This window comes from Oncorhynchus mykiss, chromosome 2 (genome assembly GCF_013265735.2).
Source record: "Oncorhynchus mykiss isolate Arlee chromosome 2, USDA_OmykA_1.1, whole genome shotgun sequence".
In the NCBI taxonomy this organism is placed as follows: Eukaryota; Metazoa; Chordata; class Actinopteri; order Salmoniformes; family Salmonidae; genus Oncorhynchus; species Oncorhynchus mykiss.
In genome coordinates, this window is record NC_048566.1 from 32,476,945 (window position 1) to 32,498,197 (window position 21,253).

A 21,253-nucleotide genomic window follows, 5' to 3' on the forward strand; every position below is an offset into this window, starting at 1 on the left:
GGAGAGATGCAGATTTAGGTATTCCGAAATGGGTGGTGAGAGTCTACACCATGTACTCAATATAAATATATTTTCAATAGCCAATAAGACTGTAATGCGATTCTTATAATTGCATATTCATGACTAATAACTTTTGTTATTATTAATAGGACAATATGCCTAATAATAATAGTAACCGGGTACTATAATAATAATCACACAATAATAATAGGAATTCAACCACTACTACTACTACTACTACTACTACTACTACTACTACTACCACTACTAGTAATAATAATAATAATAATAAAGGAAAATATGGACACAAACAATTGTTTACAGTTAAATCTGCAGTCCGTCGTCAGGCTAAAGATAATAATAGGTTTGTGTAGCATGGATGGACACAAAAGCACAACACAGTAAGCTATCTCAGTGAGCTACAGTAGCCTAACCGTTGCAGTCCAGAATCAGGTGAATTAAATAGCTGAACCATGGTCAGGATGTTCGCAAAATTCATAATCTCTGCATGCTATTAGATAAAAAGGCTTAAATTGGGGGTTGTGAGAAAGGGTTCGTCTTCACCTAGTTGGTCAAACCCTGCCCCCTCCCTGGAGACGTTGGCCGAAGCGAAAGGGTTAATTGGAGTTGGAATTTCATTGCACATCTGTCAGATTTTTAAGACTGTGACGTAGCCTACTGAAAGGAGCGAGTGTGAGCGGGGGGAGGAAGAGAAGCGAAAGAGTTGGTGGGGCTGAAATCGATGAAGTAGCAGGCTGAGGGAAGAGGAGGAAAATCTCACGAGATAATGAAAGAAAAAGAGGAGAGCTGCTAGGTAGAGAAGAGCGAGGCTACAGTTGGACGTTTGACTTTAAAAAATACGAAAGGACAGGGAAAGGACGACGTATACCGAACCGCCAATTGTTTGGCCTCTTGTTTTATTGTGTGAAGCATCCCTCCATGCATCTGACCAATTGTGTGAATCTGCGCGGACAGGCTGGAAGACAAGAGACAAGCGACACAATCGGAGAGATGCAGAGGACCGACAACAGACGCGGATGCGCTCATATAACGGAATAAGGTAGGAATAATACAATTATGAGGCCACATATCTATTTTTGGTGTCGTTATATCTCAAAACAACTTAAATGCTCAGACATTTCCTAAATAGAACATGTAACCACCATTCGTTGTCCGTGTTGTGTTGAGAAATATACAAGCATGACGCACGTTAATGTCCAAATAATCGTGTGCGCCCTCATCGAGTATTCAGAACTTTGCATGAGAGGCATTTGAGAGGCATTTGTAAAAGTGGATTTGCCTGTGAAGACATCTTGACATCTTTTTTTGTGTGTGTTACATATGCATTGATCGGCTCTCGAAGGAATGAAAAAATACTCTTAATGTTTGAAATGCTTGTGACTGTGGTTATTGTCTACAATAGCTTAGACGTCACTGTTGCATGAGCAGGCTATAACTAAAATACAGACGAGTAAACATTTGATCTCCCGCAGGCAAAAGAGCGACGATTCTGCGGAGGAACACAGTTGAGCCCCAAAGAAAGGATGAGAAGAGTGTTGTAGCACAAATCCAAATAATGTGATAGTTAATCTTACTGACGCTGCTTCACACTTGATTTCCTGGAGTTTGAAGGAGTTTAAAGATACTACTTAAGTTGTTATCAGATAATTAATTAGACCGTATAGAAGCTCATAAATCAATCCATTCAGAAATCGATAAATCCATAGTATTGTGCAACAGAAGAAGAGCCATCCAGACTGTTAGGCTACTGTTAAACAACAACTAGGCTACTGAAACAACACCATAAAGATAGAAAAAAAGGTCAATTAACTGAATTCAAAATGGATGGAAGTCTAGGGGAGATGTCTGTCCAAATCCACTCTGAGCTCCATAGTCAGGATGGCAGAGCGATGCTGCATTCACGGGACCTTTCAGCTGCTTTCCCCAGGCCCTCCCTTGGGGGGCACTCCATGTCCCTGGAGCATGAGCACCGACCTCCAGGTTTCGACCACTCCATGTCAGCCCTGGGCTATGGAGGAGATGCTCCATCTAGCTGTGGCAGCACGTACACCACACTAACCCCCCTGCAGCCCTTCGATGACAAATTTCACCACCACCATCACCACCACCATCCCTGCCTGCCGGTCAGCAATGTCATCGGGAGCTTTACTCTCATGCGCGAGGACAGAGGCTTGGGTGGCAACTTCTACAACCCTTACGGCAAAGATCTGGGGATGACACAGAGCCTTTCGCCACCTTCTACAGGCTCTGGCTTGGGGACACCCATGCACGGTTATGGGAGCCTGGGAAACAGCCCCAACGGCAATGGTGGCCAGATGCTTCCAAGTGGTTACGAGGTCCATGGGGGCAACATCTTCTGCAGGACGGCGGACTTCGGCAGGGAGATGTCCCCTTCAGGGCTGGGCGGCGACTCGTCGGTCAGCCATCAGCTGAACAAGATGGAGACTCACCAACACGCGCCCAGCCACCATCCTCACATCTACAGTCAGCACTACCAACACCACCACCCCAGCCAGCAGTCCTCAAAGGCCGGGGAGCTCTCCCACTCCTCGTCCTCTTCGCCCAGCAGTGAGGGCATGCTGCCCAGCTCCCAGGGCGGTGGAGGTGGAGGGGCTGGAGAGGAGATCGACACCAGGGATGTGGCCCAGAGGATCATCACTGAGCTGAAGAGGTACAGCATCCCCCAGGCCATCTTTGCAGAGAGGGTGCTGTGTAGGTCACAGGGCACTCTGTCTGACCTCCTAAGGAACCCCAAGCCCTGGGGCAAGCTCAAGTCTGGTCGCGAGACCTTCAAGAGGATGTCCCGCTGGCTGCAGGAGCCCGAGTTTCAAAGGATGGCCTCACTGCGGCTGGAAGGTAAGATCTCTTTCCATTTCTCTCCATGTTTTTCTCCAAAAATCCAACTGCTGCTCAGAGGAATGAAAAACTAGTTGTGCCTTTCCTATGTTCCTAAAGGGTAGATTTGAATGATAGGTCCATAGTTTGTACGGTCATGCCTTTCACATTTTAGGACTCTCACAAAATACATGTTACAAAGCATTCAAGGAGCAGAATGGACATTTTCCCTTCTTAAATGAACCATGGAGACCATAATTACAAGGATTATTGTTGGTGAAACCTGCCATAAAACCACCATAAAACACTATTTGTTTGTGCATGCCTGAAGTTAAGAGTTGGGGAGATAGTTAGGAAATGTTGTTTCTGTTGTGGAAACATACACTTGTGCTTTCACCCAAACTTAATTTGAAATCCCCATATCTTAGAAAAATAAAATGAATATTTGTGAAATGGGAGTACAAGTTAAAACAACATTATGAAAAAAAATATGTATTTTTAAAAAGCAGGACATGATTTGGTTGACATTTGATATTCTTTGCGGATATGCACTGAAGAAGATAGCACAATATGCAGCGCTGTGTTACAGTGTTGTCACTCCATGGAGACTGAGAACCCATCTGATACATGAAGCACAGAAAGAGATCCAAGTGAACACAGTAATATGATATGGGCTGAGAGGAGTGTGTATATGTTGGCAGGGGTCTGCGAGCTGTGTAAGCAAGCACAGTTGATCACAGCTTTTCACTATCTGTCAGCAGCCCAACTGATTAAGCCCAAAAGCGCAATAGGGCTCATACGTAATGGTTGTGCACTCTTGCAATCCTCTTACAATTATTGATCTTTGATTGTTTAGCTCTCTGAACACATGTGTACATCCTCAGTTTGACAAAATGTTCCACTAATCATACTCCACCCAGTTGCAAGTGATGAATTATCTTGTTTAGATTTACAGAGTTTCTGTTATGTGACATGTTATGTTGTCTTCAATGCATCCAATCTTGACTTGAAGCAGTGTTATTGTGCAAGGAGGACATGTTTCCCCCTGCCACTGAGGTGTTGTGCCATCTGTAAACATGATCATTTTTTTCTTCATTTTGTGGAAACACCACCTTTTTATGATAGATGACCCAACAATTTGGATTATCTTGCAGTATTCTTGTTATTTTACCTCAACGGTCATAGATTTTTTTTCACGACTCACTGCTCAAAATTCAAGGAGCAGATCAATCCTAGTCATAAAAAAATGAAAGAGCTTACATGGGGGATGTATTGCAAGCGTACTAACATTTGACAACGTTTCTCCCCCACACAGTCTAAACTTGCATATTTAGTTAATGGCAAAGGCACAATTTGGACAGCTCTGCACTTTTCTAAATAACCTACTTTCTGAGGGGGTTGTTTTTCCCTTCCCAGCCAACCCCCTTTTGTTTAATTACAAGCCTCTATTGATTTCCATGGGAAAGAGCAGCACGCCATGCCCACACACACCTCGACCGCATCGGCAGATCGAGACAGGAATTAGAATGCACAGTGCCCTGTGCTCCCTCGTCTGAAGATAGCTCAAGTGTTCTTTCCGTCACGCCTCAAGTTTTAAGATGATCTACCTTAATGCAGCACTTCCTTAAATACCCATCAGCTCCTTCAGCATGTCAGTGTCTCAGCCAGCTCTCCATGTTTATTTTTTATCATGCCAGTTATCTTCCCTCGAGAATTTTGTTTATTATGCAAAGCTTTAGGATAAATGGTGGACCTGATTATGTAATGTCATCGTCTTTTAATATTCCTCTTTAATGTGGAGACATTCTGAAACACTTACATGGAGAAGGTTATTTTTTCTTTCTCCTGTTTAGTGTCTTATGCTCTCTGGCACTGTATATTAGATGCATCTTCAGGCCAACCACAGGCTGTGGAGGAGGCAATCAAGCTTTAGTCAGAGAAGAAGGCAGGGTGCAGCTAAAGACCACACTGTGGTGCTTGAACACTTTCAGTCGCGAGGGATCAGGGAACCTAACTTTAAAGATGATGGCTGAAGCCCTTGACTGAAGGTCTAAATTAATAAGAAAGGTCAATGCGGTTTATGTCTCAGGTCCAGTGGCTGCGCCATCCCCCAGTAATGAAAGCTATGAAGCCAATCCACTGTATATACGCTGCTATATTCAGTTCAGTTATCCTAGCTCAAATGTCACAAGGGAAACATTTGCATATAAACATTTGTGGTTTTAACAGCCCAGTCTCCCAAACAAACAATGTTGTTTTTATCGGGTTGTTGCAGCTCCCCATTCTGGCACAGAAGGGGTTAACCAGCCTCTATGGGTCGAGGAGTCTGAGCTGCACAGATTTAATCAATAATTTCTATCAGCCCCTGGCCCAAGAAATCAGCAGGGGGTGGGCTGGGGCTGGAGGGGGGAGACAGGGAGGGGGTCGGCTAGGAGGGGGGTGGAGGTTCAGACGCCGGGGGGTAGGGAAAGGGCTTTCGATCACGTTTCAGCAACACGAGACAAGGGCATACATCATGATCAGGGGCTGTTCCCACGATCATAAGAAGCCTATAGGGGAATATTTATGTCTCCAGGAGTAGCCCCAGTGCCAGGGATTTATAACATGGTAATTGCAAGCCTTTTACACATGATTACAGTATAAGGAAGCATTTACTTAATGGCTGGCGTTATGATCGCCAGCCAGGGAGGGAGAAAAGGATAGGATGGAGGGGCAGAGGAAAAAAGGAGGTGTAGGACACCCTGACTCCTCCAACAACCCATAATTCCACAGTACAAGCAAACTAACCACTACTTTCATGTCATTGCTTTCATTACAATGTGTTTCTGAGCACAGGGCAGTATGGGTTCTATAGCTGCAGTCTTCGTATTGACACGGTAAGAATATATAATGCCAGTAAAACATGTAGCAGTAGGGAAAACCTATATATTTTAGTTGTGGTAATATTGACATGTTTCTGAAATTTCAGGCCGTTCAGATTTTAATGAGACATGGTTCGATAACTCTCAGAAATGTAAATGAGCTGTAGATGCCTAAAAGCTAACAGGCCCTGTAATCTCAAGTTGACAAGAGGTTAGGCATCGCAGAGTCTAACATTTCCTTCAGATAATGATTCAGAGTAAATATACAGTGGGAATTACAGCACAATGTATTAAGGCACAACATTCACATTTGCTAAACTAGACCTCAGCTATAGGCTAGTAAATTTGAAATGCCGTCGTTATAATGGCACTGCTAATAAATGTCCTAATTATAAAATATGTATAAATTGTCTTTGAATTGCTGTTTATCGTTTGCACTACTGTGGGTTTACAGCAAATATTAGGCCTATCAACCCTCAATGTGTGAGATGATTTTCAATGGGGAGATATACAGTAAGCCAATCTATCTATTGAACATCTCAGCGCCTTTTTTTGAGACTGGGGGCAGCCTCGCTGTGTGTGTGTGTGGTGTGTCACTGCTTACGCTTTAAAAAGACCCTCACCATCAGCAAAAAAGCAATGCAACCACACGCTGCTGATTGAGACGTCTTAAAAGTGTGCATTTAGGTAATTACAAGAGTCACCCAAATATGTTTTAGTCCACTTAGGGCTTCTGAACACTCGGAGCAGTGCAGACTCTGCTTGTTTCAATCCTCTCTGACGTAACCTATTTAATAGAAAATAAATGAGTTCTCCCTACAGTGATTATCACTCACTCTCTCCGCCTCATGTAAATGACTTTTATGAGAAACAAATGATGTTGGAGTGTCCACTAAGACAAGTCAGCGGGGAAGAGGAGGGAAAAGGAGGAAGAAGGAAGGGGGGGTGGGGGGCTGTCTTCATTTACAAAGACAACGGTGGGTGTAGTGTTTCCAGTAAACACTATTGTAGGCCTACTTGTATATGTGGTCAAATGTTTAGTTGTGGGCAGAGTAGCCCCTACACTTTGTATTGTCTAATCCTCACATGGATGCACTGCAGACACAGGCCATAGCCTATACCGTTTTCTCTCAACACTCTAATTAGGCTACATGTAAACATTGAACAATATATATAGCAATTACTGCATTTTCTCTCAGACATGATGTTCTTTTTCCTTATGAGGACTCCACTGGATGCTGTATACTATGATCTCGGACTGCAATTGTGTGTGAATCGCATAAGCACTTTTCACCCTCCTGTGAATGATGCACAGACTTGCACATAGACAGTCATTTACCATCCTAATGCAAAAATACTTTAGGGATTTTACTGCAAAAAATGCTTGTTATGTCTACATTTGGATGCTATTAGGTTGGCATGGCCAATTTTGCCTGCCTCAAGTTGGCTTCTCTTTTTTGCCTTGGAAAACGTCTGTTATTCCTGTAGAATGGTAGCCTCTGCCCCCATTGCTACATCTCCGTCCTCTGTCCTGGATAAGTGTAAATGGAAAACAACGACTTGGAATTTAGTCGAACTGAAATTCGAAATGAAAGCAAAGCGCAATTGTAGCCGAGTCTTACCAGTAAATGTGTGAAAATGTTTAGGTAAAACTGTAACAGTAATTATTAAACAAACCTTTGATAGTCAGTAATAGCAACAACATAAGCCAGAACTGCAGGTAGGCCGATTGAAGAAGCCAGTGTTGTTGTGCAGTAGGTAAAATTGGCATTTTATTTCATGCTCTAGTCTAGCGTAGGCTAATTCTGAAAACTCCCCATTTGCTAATGTACATGCGCTAGTTAACCTAATTTTCCCACCACACACAGGTCAGGTGTCACTCAGGCGCACTGACCTGTCACAGGTCTGCACATGCCAACAGAAAACAGAGCAGACTAGCCCAGTGACGTGTACACTGCATTTGCCTTTCGTGAACTAACACTCACACTTTACTCCCCCCCCACTAGCACAGACTTTGCTGTTAGCCACTTTATTGAGGAAAAATATACTTGCTATGACTGAGATATGTGGTTGTCCCACCTAGCTATCTGAAGATGAACGCACTAACTAATCTGGATAAGAGTGTCTGCTAAATGACTCAAATGTCAATGTTGACCTATTCAGTAAAAAATGAAATGTGTGCCTAGAACAACTTCTTTATTTGTTATTTATCTGTAGACTATTTTATGTTTTTTCTTTGCTGGTGGGGGATAATGTCCATGACAACAATTATTTTTAGGCCTAGTCTTGTTGTCTAGTAAGCATTTATCCAAGTTGAGTGTCCTACTAGTAACAGTGTGACAGCCTAATGTCTTGATTTCTGGTGGATTAGGTTTACTTTACCAACTGTGCAGTGAAACAAGTTGCTGATTCATCTCTTTTAGCGAATCAAACTTGCTTAGCTAATCTGTTTTCCTTCAAGAAATCCACTTTCTCTCAGCTAATCCATTTGTCCTAGTTAGCTAGCCAGTCTGTTTTAGCTAACCCATTTTTCTACTTCTTCTGCCTACAGCTTGCAAGCGGAAGGAGCAGGAGCAGAGTAAACTGGAGCGCAACCAGGGCCCCAAGCGCACCAGGCTGGTGTTCACGGACCTCCAGAGGCGTACCCTATTGGCCATCTTCCGGGAGAACCACCGGCCAGCCAAGGACCTCCAGGTCACCATCTCCCAGCAGCTGGGCCTGGAGCTCTCCACCGTCAGCAACTTCTTCATGAACGCCCGACGCCGCAACGTCAACAAGTGGGCGGAAGAGGGCCGCCCCTCCTCCACAGGCTCCTCGGGCTCCAGCGTGTCCTCCTCCGCCGTGTCCTGCAGCACGGCCTGATGGGATAGAGGTGGGCTGGGTGGGCGTCGTGGCAGCAGAGGGCACATAGACTGGTCTAGGTAGAGATCAGGCGTAATAATGTACTCCTCGTTATTAGAGGGAGTGATGGAGTTGGCGTAGTTTAGTTTTTATGAAGAGTTATCACAGAGCATTTCAAACCAAAGTTGATCACTCCTTGATATTGAAGGGGTGATACCCAGAATAATATGAGAACTTGTATGAGACAAGTTCCTATAATTTGAATGGTCGTGGGTGAATAGTTTATTCAAATTTTAAGAGGGTAACAGTGAGAACCCTTGATTTCTTTAATTTCATCACATTCAATTTGAATATGGTAGGTTATGAAATCATATACAATTTCATTTGCCACATGCTTCGTTAACAAGAGGTGTAGACTAACAGTGAAATGCTTACTTACGGGTCGTTTTCCAACAATCCAGAGTTAAAAATGCATTTTTTTATTTTTTATTATGACACACGGAATAATATGGTTATGAGGCTATTAATAATCAGGACTTTTTTTTGCCCTCAGGGCTAATTTTATCTCCCTTAGTAGAAAGAGAAATCAAGAGGCATCACTGCATTGCATAACACCCCTAATTCAAATTTTCACCACCCGTTACATCGACAGATCTCCATCTTATGTCCTTTGTTTCTCTGAGGAGTCAAGACGAAGGTCACGGAGAATAACATGGGGATTGTGACAAAATCAGAGCTCCATCACGTTTTCTAAAGAATGCGGCATGTGTTCCCATATAACATGGTTCGCAGGACTGCAGAACTCTCTGGATGATCAGGAGGTTATTTCTCTCTCTACGATTCTCCGTTTTCAATCATTACCTGTCACGAGAACCTTGACTTTTATTTTACACTTCTTGACAACGGTTCCAGCTTGAATGAATCACAGTTTTCAAGGAGCAACCTTGGTGTGTCTCACTTTAAATCGGGACAGAATCAGTAAATAAGGGCAGAATTTCAAGGGATGCCAAGTCAGAGACTTTTTGATGCAACCCTCCAGCTTTAAGACATTGACTGACCTAACACACAAAAGCTCTGTAGCCATTTTGACTCAACCAAAACACTTTGAACACGACGGACGCAATGGAAAGAAGTACTTGTAACACAATGTATAGTAATGGTGTAGTATTTTTTCCACTCATGTTTCAAAACACTTAACTGAACAAACCTCGGCTCCATTGCAAATCTTTTTTTACAGACGCCTGGAAAATGGAGGAATGTGATTCTTTCAGCCCTTTTGTACAGATTTCAAGCACATTGCTCTATTTATAGAAATCCAATGGAAGTATGAGTTGTTGTTCCAGTCCTGCTACGTACACCAAGGTCATTTTAGTTCCTCGAGGGACGGTTTTAACATGCCTCTTTATAACCAGTTTCATTGGAGCAAGAATTTAAAATGCCATTGCTGAACTGATCAATGTATTTATTACTGCATTTCTGTATTTATTGTTTTTCTTTTGTTTCTCTCTATTTATTTGGTTGTTTATTTATGCTATCTATATACTGTAAGTATTTATTTAATAATGCTTTGTATGTCTGTGTGAAACATAATTTTTTTCTGATGGGCACTTTTAGTTGTAGAATCCCATCGTAATACCAAAGATTAAGATTGTCCTCCCTGAATGTATGGCCTAAACCCCTTTCCTCTCCCCCGACTCCCAGTGATGTTACGTATCTCTCTCTTTAAGGCCTTTGTTTTGTAGAATAATGGGGATTTCTTTACTATTGGCAAATGTCTCTGTGGTCAGGTCTTATGCCAAGACTAAGCTTGTTTGAATGTTGTGGTAATGTGACATCTCATAGGTTCACAAGTTGCTTGTAAAATTGTGTTCAAACATCATTCGGCAGAGTGTCTGGAGAGTCCAGGGATGCACTTACAGAGCTTTTCAGGCTCTTAAGTGTGAATCCTTTGAGTCCCCATGGAAACATGCATGCTGTGCATCTTCCTGGGGTTTGCATAGCAGTGACTCCCCTTGCTGCAGTGCACACGCTCCTGTCTATGTCCTGCTCAATGTGATTTCACCATCCTCCAGACTCATCCCTTCTGCCAGTCTTCTCAGTTCCACAGGCTCCTCTAGCGTGTTCTCGGTTTTGCTTTGTTGGGTAGTGGAGAGGGATAGCTTGTCCACCAGCTAGCGTGCACCTCTCCTGTCTTTAACCTTGGGAGGGGCGTGTTGTCGGGGCCCCTTCACAGCGTGCACTTGAAAGATGGGCGGTCATGAAAGAGGCCATCGACTTTTGCAGACTTCAAAGGGAGCCTTTTTCATCCGTCTCCTCTCTGCGTATCTGGTCTAAGGGTCTGCTCCTGGCCAGACCCGTGGGTTTAGGGGTATTCAAAGGGGGCGGGGAGATCAGAGAAGTGGCTGAATCACCCCTGAACAGGGTGCAATGTTTTGGGAGAGGGGGTGGAAGGGCACAATAGAGTAGAATTAAAGTTTAATGAGCAACAATTGTAAGCATGCTGGGACCAAGGGAGGGGGCCAGTCTGGTGCAGGGAACATGAAAACCCCTACCAATTTTGATGTTCCTTGTTTTCTAGCTTGTCATGTGGTGTTCTATCAAAGACAATAGAATAGGTCCCCATGACACCTTTATTATTTTCCCGCTGCCCATATTTTAGAATAGAGTCTGCCTTCAAATGGGAGAGAGACTTCACAGTCATTCTCTGCTCTGTTTTACCTGAGGAGAGATCTCTCCTTTGAATGGAGAGTTGATAAGACCATTGCAGATGGTCTGTCATCAATTTAGCCTGTTGCACCCCCTAGTGGATCATAAAGAAATGTCTCTCTAGATTAAAGGACATCTTAGTCGACAATGTTTTCAAGCTCTTCTGGGGCTTAAAAACACAGGTACATTATATACCAAAGTATAACTGAATATGCATGGATACCCCCTGATATTGTTTTTGTACTATACGTGGGGTTATCATTCCATCTTAATTAGTACACCAGAAATCCAAAGATAGTGAAGTCCAGTGAGATGAGTTAAGTAGCACATTATTTTTAGGTTCAGCATTTGAAGTTGGAACTGAGAGATTGACATGAAGTTGTGACTGTAGAGGAAGTATTTGGACTCCGTAACCCCAGTGTTCCCTTTGTCCCCCTGTGTACATGAATACTTACCCATCTACCTCAACTGTGTGAGATGTTGTGTGGCAAATAAGTTTCTTAACCAAAGATTCCATCCTTTCTGTCTATCTGTCTGTCCAACTGTCTCTCATGCTTTTTCAAAACCAAATGTGCTGGAATCAATCTGTTACAGGAGCAACCAAGCCCCATCCAGCCAAAGCGTAGTCCAGTGTACTACAGAAGTCATACTTACCAATAATCTGTTTATAATCATTTTCAAGACCAAAAAAGTAGGTGACAATCCAGGCAAGGAGGATCTTGCTGTAATCAACGTCGCCTATTCCTTGTACCAAACTAGAATCATGTGACTTACTGTAACAGTTATGAAAGCCCAAGAATCAAGAGTTCAACCAAAAACAAAAGGTCAAGAGGAGACTAAAGCTATTTTTTCACATTTGTAAAACCATTACCCCTTTTCCAATATGTTAGTGTATTTGAAATACTGTTTGATCCCACTGTTGGAAGCAGGAATAAATGACTCAATTCAAAAGCTTTAACAAGGCCAAATTGAGGGAAATATTGTATTTGACATGGGTTTGTGTCTGGGTTCCTAAACTAGGACTCACCCACCATACTTATCGTGCCATTCTCGTCCATGTGTTAGACTAACTAATGAATGTGGCTAACCAACCAAAGGCTTAAAACACAACACTTTAAATGTCAATCATGGTGGGACATTTTGTAACAACTAAAGAGAATCCCTTTGAATACCTCATGTGAAATTGTTTGTTGTGATGTTGCACCAAAAAATTAAAATGACTCATTTGTAACCCAATTTAGTTTGCTGACTTCATTCACACTACATGGCAACACACATGATGTAGGTCTACATACTTGTCATTTTGACTGTGACGGAGGAAATGGAAATAAACACGCATTGCAATTTACAGTCACTACAGTTTGGAGGTAGAAATATGAATTCAATTCAAATCAGTTCTTTAAAAGTTATATTTATTCAATGACAAAATATACTTTAATTTAAGCAAGTAAGTAGCTTTGCACGAGCCTTGGCATGTGCGAGCTAAAACGGCTCATACGAGCAAGAGCCTAGCTCCTGTTTCTGTAGTGTGAGGCAACTTGATGTACTAGTACACCCGCTGGACAGGACGCTAGATACAGTGATAATGTAGATAATCACAATTGCCTTATACATGACATCTAAAAACTATTTTAAAGAAGTACTGTCTATATAGACAGAAAGTGACAGAAAGTGAAATGGTAAAACAAGACTAAAACAATGGAGCTAGTAAAAATGAATTATATTCAATTAATAAAAGGGCTCCGTTTTTCCAGTTAGGCCACGTTGATTAGCATGAGTTACATGACAGGGTAGCAGCCGTACAAGGCGATGCCACACTGGTTGTCCTTGTTGCGTGACATCCGTATATATCCCTGGTCTCCCCACGATAAACCCCAGCTAGACAGAGGGTGAGGAAGATTGAAACATTTTTCCAATGAACATCAATACTCAATAAACCTGAGATCTTCAAGGTTTTCTTGCCCAGGGACCCCCTGCCAGGCAAACCTGCGACCCAGGGACCCCCATCCTACATTAGCAATAAAATAAATCACCTGTCTTGTTTTATCATCAGGTGAATCATAATGGAATAGATGTAATAGATCATTTTTCATTATTTTGACATCCCCACATTATAATTGTAAGAGGAAATGTAAACTCTAACATAGCCTATTAGCAGGGTTCGAGAGTAACGGATTACATGTAAGGGATTACCAAGAAAACGGTAACTGTAATCCGTTAAATTACTGGCTAAAATATTGTAATCAGATTACAGACACTTTTGAAAAACTAGATGATTACTTCGAGGATTACTTTTAAATTCGGAAAGGAGGTTTGCGGAAAAAAATATTTGACACTTCTCTGTTTTCTCAATGACATTCAAATCAGCATTGAAGAAAGGCGCAAATTTAAATTTGTTCCACCTGAGCGAGTCTGACCACAAGTCAGAGACCCTTATGATGACTCACCAAATGGGGTTGATGGATCGCGGGAAAAGAGCAGGAATATTTTTTTTTAGGCCACAGTCCAAGCTATGTCTTCCTATGGTACGACTGCTGTCGGCATCCAAAGATTATCCAACTTGAATAAACGCTTGGAGGTAAGGATGATAGCAGTGGTGTAGTCTACGGCGATACGGATATCATTTATTATTGTTATCTACATAGCGCATTGACATGAACCACACTGCTCCTCTCTCATTCAGCTATTTGCGCCTTGCGGATTGTGGTTGTTGTGGATGGCTGTTCACAAATCTAAATGTGTATTTGAACCCAATAATGGTTGAATTCAAGAAGTTTAAACTGCCTATCAATCATTGTTTTTGAAACCAGTGGACAGCCAGTGAAAAATGCGCTCTTGCAACAGCTGCACAGTGCATATCCAAGCCTAAGGAATAAAAGTGGGGCTTGTATTGCTCAATCTCATTCATGCTGATAATAAAATTAAATCCATAGGCCTAATGGACACGTTCCAACTCGCACACTTTTGATAGACTTAAAGGGGCAATCTGTAGTTGCTACATCCATTTGTGGATTTATAAATCTGTTTTGTTATTGTTTCATCTGTGGATTTGCCCATTAAACAGCTGCATACTATCAAGATATCAAAGTGTCACCAACAAAGAGTTAAACAATAGGCCTATAGCAAATACAGCATATGGCATTAATTTTTCACATGTAAATAGCACTTTTCAGTAGTGCTCACAGCATGCCATTCCATGAGCGCAGCATTTATTTTTCAACTCAAATCAATGAGCCTAATCAGTCCTCCATGACAACAAAATCATAAACAACAGAGTAAGGCTGGCTAATTAGTCCTTAGTTTTGGGGTTATGCTCAGGTAAAACAATTAGGCTAATCTATACTTACATATTTCCAAGTCCTGTTCTTGAAGATCAAGGGGTATAACATTTTTTGTAATGACTGGAATTCTGATAGACTTTGGTTTTTAACGTAAATATATAGTTTAATTGTATTATTATATGTAGCAGAAAGTGATGGGTTAGAAGAAGCCTACATAACCAACCCATAGAGTAAAATGTAACATCCATATATGGCCAGCTATGTAAACTTTAACATTGATTTATCCTGCAATAGATGTGGTTCAATTGGTAACATACATTTTAGTCTTTTAAGAGGAAAGTAATCTAAAAGTAACTGAATGTAATCAGATTACATTACTCAGTTTGGGTAATCCAAAAGTTATGCTACTGGTTACTGATTACAATTTTGCACAGGTAACTAATAACTGTTATGGATTACATTTAGAAAGTAACCTACCCAACACTGCCAATTAGCTAGAAAGGTAACTCTAAACACATTTCCGCTAAGAGCAGCTATTTAGCTGTTAAACAAAGGTTAGCCAGCCATGTATGTCCAAATCAAGAAAGTTTACCAGCAGCTAGCTGACTAAACTCAACTCCATCGTGAAGGAAGTTTCTGATAAACTCCACCAACGGAGTTGAGCAGAGACCAGGCTTTGTGAAATTCAGCTCCGACTACATTGATTCGCTCAAGGTCAATACTTAAAAATAAGTAAATTCTGAAACGCTTACCTTGTACCTATGTTTGTCCTCTGTAGTGGTGTGACTTTCTTTTTCAATGAATGTTAATCAAATACAACCACAGACTGTTTGCTCGTTTCTGTTTCTCGAAGACGGCAAGTCGTGCCAAATGTGCTAATTGAATTTCCAAGATTGTGTGTTTTGATTGGACATGAGCATTTGGAGACCTAGGTCTACTTCATCTGAGATTCAATTGGCACATGCACAGTCACGCTGAGTTACCATCTTCGAGCAAACAGTCAGTGGTTGTATTTGATAACATTTATTTAAAAAATATGGATTTCATCAAACAAAGAAAGACATGCAACTACAGAGGACAAACATTGGTAGGTACAAGGTAAACGTTTCATAATTTACATTTTTTAAAGTATTGACCCTGGGCAAATCAATGTAGTCAGAGCTTAAATTCCACAAAGCCTGGTCTCTGCTCAACTCCGTTGGTGGAGTTTATCAGAAACCTCCTTCACCGTGGAGTTGAGTTTAGTCAGCTAACCAGCAGCCAGCGGCACGTGTCGCACTGGTAGCCTATTCGCTGACGCTTTTTCAAAGCCTATGTTAGATACTCCAGTGAGTGTAATTGGCTCCAATCAGTGTAATTTGCTCAATATTAGGAGTTAAGAGATCAAATTTACATTATTATACCGAACAAAAATATAAGACAAACGGTGGTCACACCAGATACTGACTGGTTTTCTGATCCACGCCCATACCTTTTTTTTAAGGTATCTGTGATCAACATATGCCTATCTGTATTCCCAGTCATGTGACATTCATAGATAAGTGCCTAATGAATTTATTTAAATTGATTGATTTCCTTATATGAACTGTAACGCAGTAAAATCTTTGAAATTTTAGCATGTTGTTTTTATAGATGTTTTTAGTGTAGAAAGAAGATATGCTCCTGTTTTCTACAGTAGGTATGTTGTTTATTCTGTTGTTGCTAGAGATATTCACAAAAACGTTGGGGGAAAAAAATGATATTACAATTATTATTATTTTGGCAGACCCCCTGCAGTACCCCTAAGGGGCCGCAGACCCCCAGCTGAATAACCCCACAATAAACAATAGCATTAAATCCCAAACTACCAAGGTTCATTTGTCTAAAGCCCAATTTGAGTTTCACTTTCTCTTTTGACTTCCATTTTTACCCTTCACCATGGTCCTGTTTGTCAGAATAAAACAAAGGAGCAGATGGAGGTTTGAAAAGGGGAATCTAGTTGAATACAAGTCCACTTGGAGGATCTTTTCATCTCAGCTCTGAACAGTAGCCCTGTTTGACTAAATATCTAGATACAGAACAACAGAAGAGCAGATGGAGCTTTGAAGATGGAAACTCTGAGTGAAGTTCTAAATCCCCTTACCTGTTCTTCACCAGCCAGTAATCCCGCCCGCCCAGGGTACCGTACCCCACAGCAAGGACAGCATGGTTTGTCTTCTTTGTGCAAGTTGGATCATTGTAAACTCCTACAATTATACATGGGTTGGACCATGACAAGTCTACCCTCAATATATATATGCATTTCTCCACAAGTCAAAGCCAAACAGTTGACCATAAAGTGGACACACAATAAAATCCACATGGTTTCAGATTGAGATATACATGACCAATGTCAAGACCATACTGTCCTTAAAATGTAAAAACATGACCCAAGAAGTTGAAATTAAGTTTTTCCGTACCGCTGCGGTAGAAGGCAAAATTAGGTCGGGTGGAATCAACGCCGACAGAGATAGGTCCGATGATGGCCAGTGCTTCTTTCAGAACCCCCTCATCCCCCTCAGGCAGAAAGCTGTATCTGGAACAGTTTGCAGCACCCTGAGCAGGGTTGTAGCTACACTGTTGTTGCTAACAGGGGAGACAAGACAACAAAGGGGTCAGATACTACTGTGCACAAGGCTAATGTGGCGTGGGAAATAAGCTACAACCAGCTAGTTACTGCAGCTACTTACCAAGGGCAGCTGACCCCAGCTACACACTATTAATACTGTTAATAGTAGTTTATACTCACCACTCCCTTGTAAGGGTAGGATTGGTCAGAGGCAATGCCCTGGTTGTCGATGACATACTGGAAGGCCTTGGTCATGAAGCCACCGTGGCAGCCCTGATTGCCGTATTTGGTGGAGCAGTCCAACAGGTTCTGGGGGCTGAGATCTATCAGTTTACCTGTGGTCTTCATCAGCTGGCCCTCCAGGGCCCCGACAGAGCTGAATGCCCAGCAGGAGCCACAGGAGCCCTATGGACAAGACAATTGTTAGGGAAGCAATCCACATCTAATACCTGGATAAAGTTGACCTTTTTTTTACTGTACTGTTTCATTACTATTACATCTACAATAAATAATGTGGTGGCAATGGTTTCTGAAACATTCAATAACACAAAAAGGGGGAAAAAAGTGCAATATAATTCACAAGTAGGTTTCAAATAGTGCTCAGCGGTATTACTATGTAATGCAGAAACATTTTACTGGCACAATAAAGTGTAACGGAAATGTTTGTGTCACATGCAGTGCTTGTCACTCAGTTGTTTTAAACTTGCACACCCTAGCACTTAAGCCGACGACTTCCTCACAAAATGAAATAATGAAATGACTGAGAACAAGGAAGAGGCCTTACAGTAAACAAACAGAGGAAGTATGACCTGAAAAGAGACAGCGCTGTGTTTTAACATCCTGATATCAGTTATTCTACTGTAACAGCAACTTTAATTCATCCCAAGGATATTTACCAATAGTTAAAAAAGATAATACATATAATGTATGATAGACATACAACAGTACAATGTACACAATGTATTTTATTTATTTATTATTTATCCCCATTAGCCGTATGGGTGGTTTTGTGAAATAATAATATAGCAAAACAGAATCATTAAAAGCTTAAAGAAACCTAGAATTACACCTATATAGCATGAGAAAAGTCAATATACCAAAGAAATAGACACACATATTGTAATCCAGATGTATGCCTGGATAAGAAGGGTCATAATCAATATAATGAATGTACTTATGACTGCAGCTTGGTGGGGGTTGAAATAATTTTTTAACCAAACAGTCACAATTGTACCACCAATATAATCAAGCCCGCCCGCAGGAAGGAATTTAGAGTGGGAAACCAAAGTGGCATGAAGCCAAAATGAGCTGATTATTAACATAAAGGGGAAGAACTATAAGATATATGTAAACTTGAAAATGTATAAAGGAATGTGCTGAGACTGGGGAAGGCAGTTGCTCCATGGGCCAGCTCAGCTTGTTACTTTGTAATAATGTCTATTTGAATTCACAAGTTCCGGTATCTGAGAGATATTATTGAAACAATATTTCTATGACAGCCGACGCCATTGGCGACAGCTAGTCTTACTGGGGCCCGACACATAGCGAAAAATACATTATAGCCAAAGACATTACAATTTACAAACATTAACATGTAGTGTGTGTGTGTGTGTGTGTGTGCATCTATCAGTTACACATACATGTCAGTATATAAAGGAGCAGGCACAAACTGCACTGATAGCTGTTTATCATTACCTGCATTTTGACTCCAGTGACATAGCCCTTCTCTCTCCAGTCAATGGTATCAGGTATGGGGGCACCGGAGGATCCTACAAATGCAGAGGGCTCCCTCTTGAGGTCAGTAGGAACACGCAATGAGGCAAAAGACTGGGAAATCTCCTCCTGGGTCTGAAAATGGTTGACAAGAGAGGCAACACGTCAACCAGACTGAGCATTTAAAGAGCACTTACTTTAATCAGTATAATAAAGCCATCCCATGAACCCAAGGCTACATCAACTGGAGGAAGATACACGTTGAAACAGGATAACAAATACATTTAAAGGCACATACTGTAGTGCAATGGGATGATACTTTTACTTGTGTATTTACAGAAAACAAATCAGATGCGTACTCATGAAAGGGTACATCCACTTGTTATACATACTAGAGGAATAAGGAAGTATATTTGCAGTCATGCTCATTAATCACTAAGATTAGGAAGGAATGCCTTGTCTTCAGGAAAGCAGTTTAAGCAATATTTCAACAGCTATTAGCCAAGAAAATCAAACGCCGGAAAACAACGACAAAGGAACTCAACAAAATAAATAGTCATGTAGGTCAAAATCTAAATGTTTGACTCTTCTTTCATGTAAACCAGGCTGACTGCATTACCTACTGAAAGCATCAAATATTCTGCAGACTTTTTTTTGGAAGCACTATCCATACAAGCACTATCAAAATTGTATGGAATCAGGCCAAGGTAGGTGCTAAGTTTACTAACAACTTCAGATATCAGAGTTCCAAATTGTTCCTTGGCATTTTCAGTGATCTGAGGCCCTCACCATGTCCCCCATGTGATTCATGCCCAGGTCATAGGTGTGCATGTCCATGGATGCCTCGAGGTTGTGGAGGCTGATCAGCTGAAGATTCCTCTCCCAGACCTCCCTTCGGCCCAGCTCCTCAACCTACACGGTATCCACACACACACAGGGGTAGAAAAATCTCAGTCTATGACTTGTAAAACAGTACACTTTCAAATATGTAAACCACACAGGTTGAATCACAATGCATTCAGTGATAGCTAGTTATATGTAAGAAATGTATGTGGGAAAGGTGGTGGTACTTTCAACCTATACAGCAAACAGAACCTGTCTAAATGCCACTATAGTAGCAGCTTGGCCTTATCCTAGCCAAAACATCTTACAGTGATGCTGGTTCATCTCACCTCAGTCTGGTAGTTCTTGTTATGTGTCTTCTTCCACATCTGCCAGTGCTGTTCCAGCATTGGGTCAAACAGGGCAACTGCTGTGCCACATAGCACAGCGAGCAGCAGGCTCCACAACATCATGCCTGCACAGAAGATAGACAAGTGTTATACAACCATGAGGCAATTATATTGTAGTATTTCATTGTGTATCCAAATAAGGAATTAATAGTGTGTGTGCGGCTCAATTACGTCAACTACTGTAGCCTATACACAATGACTCTGCATGTCACAAGACCAACCATCAACGGTTATTGAAACCGTTCCGCTAGCAAACTGTTGATCAAGAGTCTTTAAACGCTGATCAAATAAATAACTCCATCACTCAGATTCTACAAAAACGTTGCATATAGAAAAATGTTTATGGCCTATTCAATAGGAAGCTTCAGTGCTCAAGATTAGGCTATCTGTTAACCCATCTCTACTACGTAAAAGAAAGACCCAAAACGGGTCAAATGATCTAATTTCATAAATAAGAATATTGTGTCGTTGGGTAGGCTTATTATTTAGTTAAATAAGTATCTCAGTAGGTTTGCCACTAGGCTATCAGTAGAAATCATCTGGTTTATGAAACTGTGCAACTCATTAATGTTGATGTTGTCCAAGTTACAAAAAAAGGTTGTAATGAAAAGAGGAATTTGACAATTTCACAAAAGGAAGAAAACATACATGCATGAATGGTTATAAGCAAATAATGTTACACTGACAAATTAAAAACGAAAGTAAAGCGAATGCTTTATGAAAATGTTTTTAAATAAGGGCAAGATAAAACCAAATTCCTAATTAAAACGAGTCTAGCTAACTACATTATGAACATGAAATAGTCTTATCTGCCTCGACTGAAAACGGAGAAACGTTTTACCTTGTAAAACTCGGTTGCACCTGATGATGACTTCAGAGGAGAGCAAGGCGCGTCAATTGATTTCAGTGGGATCTGTTTTCCTGCTTGATATTTATTTGTGCAAGTCATGTGGTAGAACTTCCTCATTGACCGTTTCTAATGTGTCATCTATAAATGTCTATGTTGACCATGCTAAAATACTATTTCTCATTGCATTTAAAAAAAAACAATATTATAGACCCCTTAATGATAATGTGTATGACTTCTATGACTTCTAGGGGGAAAATATAAAAATATATAGCCAGATATCATACTGACTATTAGCCAGCCCACTGTTCTTAAATATCTGTTCAAAT

The 21,253-nt window shown here is 41.2% G+C and overlaps 2 protein-coding genes across 2 annotated transcripts; one reads left to right on the forward strand and one right to left on the reverse strand.

Annotated features, from left to right (window-relative positions):
• The first annotated feature begins 705 nt into the window (after positions 1–705).
• On the forward strand, positions 706–12,500 carry onecutl (one cut domain, family member, like). Its single transcript, XM_021559144.2, has 3 exons — positions 706–1,060; positions 1,494–2,877; positions 8,269–12,500. The coding sequence occupies exons 2-3, from the start codon at positions 1,842–1,844 to the stop codon at positions 8,577–8,579; spliced, it is 1,347 nt and encodes a 448-aa protein (XP_021414819.1). The 5' UTR covers positions 706–1,060; positions 1,494–1,841; the 3' UTR covers positions 8,580–12,500.
• Positions 12,501–12,659: 159 nt separating this feature from the next.
• Positions 12,660–21,050, reverse strand: LOC110487241 (cathepsin S). Its single transcript, XM_021559165.2, has 8 exons — positions 20,919–21,050; positions 20,018–20,142; positions 19,635–19,757; positions 18,828–18,980; positions 17,313–17,537; positions 16,984–17,149; positions 16,668–16,770; positions 12,660–13,142 (listed from the first exon to the last, which is right to left on the reverse strand). Exons 2-8 carry the CDS (start codon positions 20,138–20,140, stop codon positions 13,043–13,045), a joined length of 993 nt encoding a protein of 330 aa, XP_021414840.2. The 5' UTR covers positions 20,141–20,142; positions 20,919–21,050; the 3' UTR covers positions 12,660–13,042.
• Positions 21,051–21,253: the final 203 nt, after the last annotated feature.

Bases quoted from the DNA above. Each gene is read 5' to 3' on its own strand.
- onecutl (XM_021559144.2), top strand. From the start codon at position 1,842: ATGGATGGAAGTCTAGGGGAGATGTCTGTCCAAATCCACTCTGAGCTC. The intron at 2,878-8,268 runs GTAAGATCTCTT...TTCTGCCTACAG, and splicing joins GGCCTCACTGCGGCTGGAAG to CTTGCAAGCGGAAGGAGCAG.
- LOC110487241 (XM_021559165.2), bottom strand. From the start codon at position 20,140: ATGATGTTGTGGAGCCTGCTGCTCGCTGTGCTATGTGGCACAGCAGTT. The intron at 16,771-16,983 runs GTACGGAAAAAC...GTATAATTGTAG, and splicing joins TTTTGCCTTCTACCGCAGCG to GAGTTTACAATGATCCAACT. The intron at 13,143-16,667 runs GTAAGGGGATTT...CCCTCTGTCTAG, and splicing joins TACTGGCTGGTGAAGAACAG to CTGGGGTTTATCGTGGGGAG.